Source organism: Sinocyclocheilus anshuiensis, unplaced genomic scaffold (genome assembly GCF_001515605.1).
Source record: "Sinocyclocheilus anshuiensis isolate Anshui unplaced genomic scaffold, SAMN03320099.WGS_v1.1 scaffold601, whole genome shotgun sequence".
In the NCBI taxonomy this organism is placed as follows: Eukaryota; Metazoa; Chordata; class Actinopteri; order Cypriniformes; family Cyprinidae; genus Sinocyclocheilus; species Sinocyclocheilus anshuiensis.
Genome location: NW_015536496.1, coordinates 123,207 through 125,725, shown reverse-complemented (window position 1 = coordinate 125,725; position 2,519 = coordinate 123,207). Strand labels below are relative to the sequence as shown.

The 2,519-nt window shown below is 45.3% G+C and overlaps 1 protein-coding gene across 1 annotated transcript in view; it reads left to right on the top strand.

The window, feature by feature from the left end:
- LOC107687137 (sodium channel protein type 2 subunit alpha-like) overlaps positions 1 to 2,267 on the top strand; it is a 137,944-nt gene extending 135,677 nt beyond the window's left edge. The window contains exon 26 of the mRNA XM_016484371.1: positions 1 to 2,267. Within this exon, the coding sequence (XP_016339857.1) occupies positions 1 to 1,176 (1,176 nt within the window). The 3' untranslated portion in view covers positions 1,177 to 2,267.
- The last annotated feature ends 252 nt before the right edge of the window (positions 2,268 to 2,519 follow it).

Sequence of the window (2,519 nt, the reverse complement as noted above, 5' to 3'; positions counted from 1 at the left end):
GTCATCCGCTTGGCTCGAATCGGACGAATCCTTCGGCTCATCCGCAGCGCGAAAGGAATTCGGACGCTGCTCTTCGCTTTAATGATGTCTCTCCCGGCGTTGTTCAACATCGGCCTCCTGCTGTTCCTTGTCATGTTCATCTACGCCATCTTCGGCATGGCCAACTTCGCCTACGTCAAGAAGCAAGCCGGCATCGACGACATGTTCAACTTCGAAACGTTCGGAAACAGCATGCTCTGCCTCTTCCAGATCACAACGTCGGCCGGATGGGACAATCTGCTCAGTCCAATCCTCAACAACTCTCCGGAAGAGTGCGACCCGGATGTTCCTCACACCGGGACGAACGTTCGCGGAAACTGCGGGAATCCTTCGGTGGGCATCACGTTCTTCGTGACCTACATTATTATTTCGTTTCTCATCGTGGTGAACATGTACATCGCGATTATATTGGAGAACTTCAGCGTGGCCACCGAGGAGAGCACGGAGCCGCTGAGCGAGGACGACTTCGAGATGTTTTACGAAGTCTGGGAGAAGTTCGATCCGGAGGCGATGCAGTTCATCGAATACTCCAAACTCTCGGATTTCGCCGACTCGCTTTCCGAGCCGCTGCGCATCACTAAACCCAACAAAATCAAACTGATTTCCATGGACCTTCCGATGGTGAGCGGCGACAAGATCCATTGTTTGGATATTCTCTTCGCGTTCACCAAACGCGTTCTTGGAGAGTCGGACGAAATGGACGCGTTGAAGCAACAAATGGAGGAGAAGTTCATGATGGCGAACCCGTCCAAGATCTCCTACGAACCGATCACGACGACGCTTCGGCGCAAGCAAGAGGACGTTTCCGCCGCTATAATCCAGCGCTCGTATAGGAGGCATCTAATGCGGCGCCAGCTAAAACAAGCCTCGCTGCTTTACCGTCAACTCCACATGCCAGACTCCGCCAAAGACGGCGACAGTTCACCGGAGAACGAAGGACTTATAGTTGCGATGATCATGGAGAACTACGGCGCCGAGGTCGAAGTTACGGAAACGCTCTCGGCTACTTCGTGTCCGCCATCCTACGACAGCGTCACGCGAGCGACTAGCGAGCTTTTTCACGCTCTAATCCCGGAGGCCGCGAACACGGACCTCAGCGAGCCTTTGACAGACCGAGATCGCGAGACGTTTCTGTGACGACGGACGTCTTTTCCTTTTGTTTACCGAATGTAACATAGACACAAAATCCTGTGGTTGTGCATCGGAGGCTTTTGTAAACTCTTATTTCTCTTGTGGTTCACGTTTGTTTCGAAGGGGAAAGTGTCACACTGAACATGCACACCTTCACAGTTTGAATGCATGAATGAGATCCGTAGTCGCAGTTATAGAGGATGCAATCATCATATATTAGACAGAAAGCAATGCATTTTAATCAAAGCGTCAGCCTGACTGTAAGTTCATTAGAGGTCTTACTTAAAAAGGCGTGATTCCTTTTAAGATTTGAGATAATGCATTTAGCGGTGCATCCATGTAAATGTTATCCTACTTCATGCCGTTTTGGAAAGCATGACGATTACCTCTTTCTTTAGCGATGAAACGCAGTGGTTTAGTATTTCCACTTTGTTTTTTTTTTTGCCATTTTTTCCGATGTTTCGCTCAATGCCGTCACAAGGTGCAGATATCGTCTAGTAAAAGACAATCAGACATGCACCAGAAATGGTCACTCGCTTAAAACCTGTCTTTACTAACTTCTAGCGAACTATTGCACATGCTTCCTTTCGAACGCGCCACACATTTGTTTCTATGGTGAAGTATTTATTTTGCATGTGGAAACTGCATGGTATGGAGGGGTTAACGAGAACACTTTCTTTTTAAGGCTGAGAATAATTGTTTTGCACACTATACGTTCAGCAATAATCTGCTACATTTAGGAATATCATTAATGATACTTATTGGAATTGAAAACGTGTCAAAGTTTCTACTGTAACGGCCTCCAGCTGTAACTGTGGCTTATACGACTAGTGAAGATTATAGCACACGTGTTTTTCTATCTCAAACTGACTTTAGGAGTTCAGTCCGCTCGAACACGGGTTGGCAGGTTTGGTGAAGGGCTGTTTTATGTAGCAATAGATCCCAAGTGTGCCTGCTAGAACTTAATCCTGTGTTTATAATTCATCTTTCTTCATGCATTTGTTTTGTTTTTTGTAAATCATCCGCAGACTCACCATAAATAGCATCAAACGCAAACCGTTCCATTGGCATGTTTATAAGAATTGACTTCACATATTCGCTTATGGTGGTTTCTATCAGGAAATCCCAGTAAAAAGTACTAATTCGTAGAGATTAGTGAAAAATATGTGACCCTGGAGCATAAAAGCAGTCTTAAGTCGCTGGGGTATATTTGCAGCAATAGCCAAAAAAAACATTGTATGGGTCAAAATTATAGATTTTTCTTTTATGCCAAAAATCATTAGGATATTAAGTAAAGATCATGTTCCATGAAGATATTTAGTAAATGTCCTACCGTAAATATATCAAAA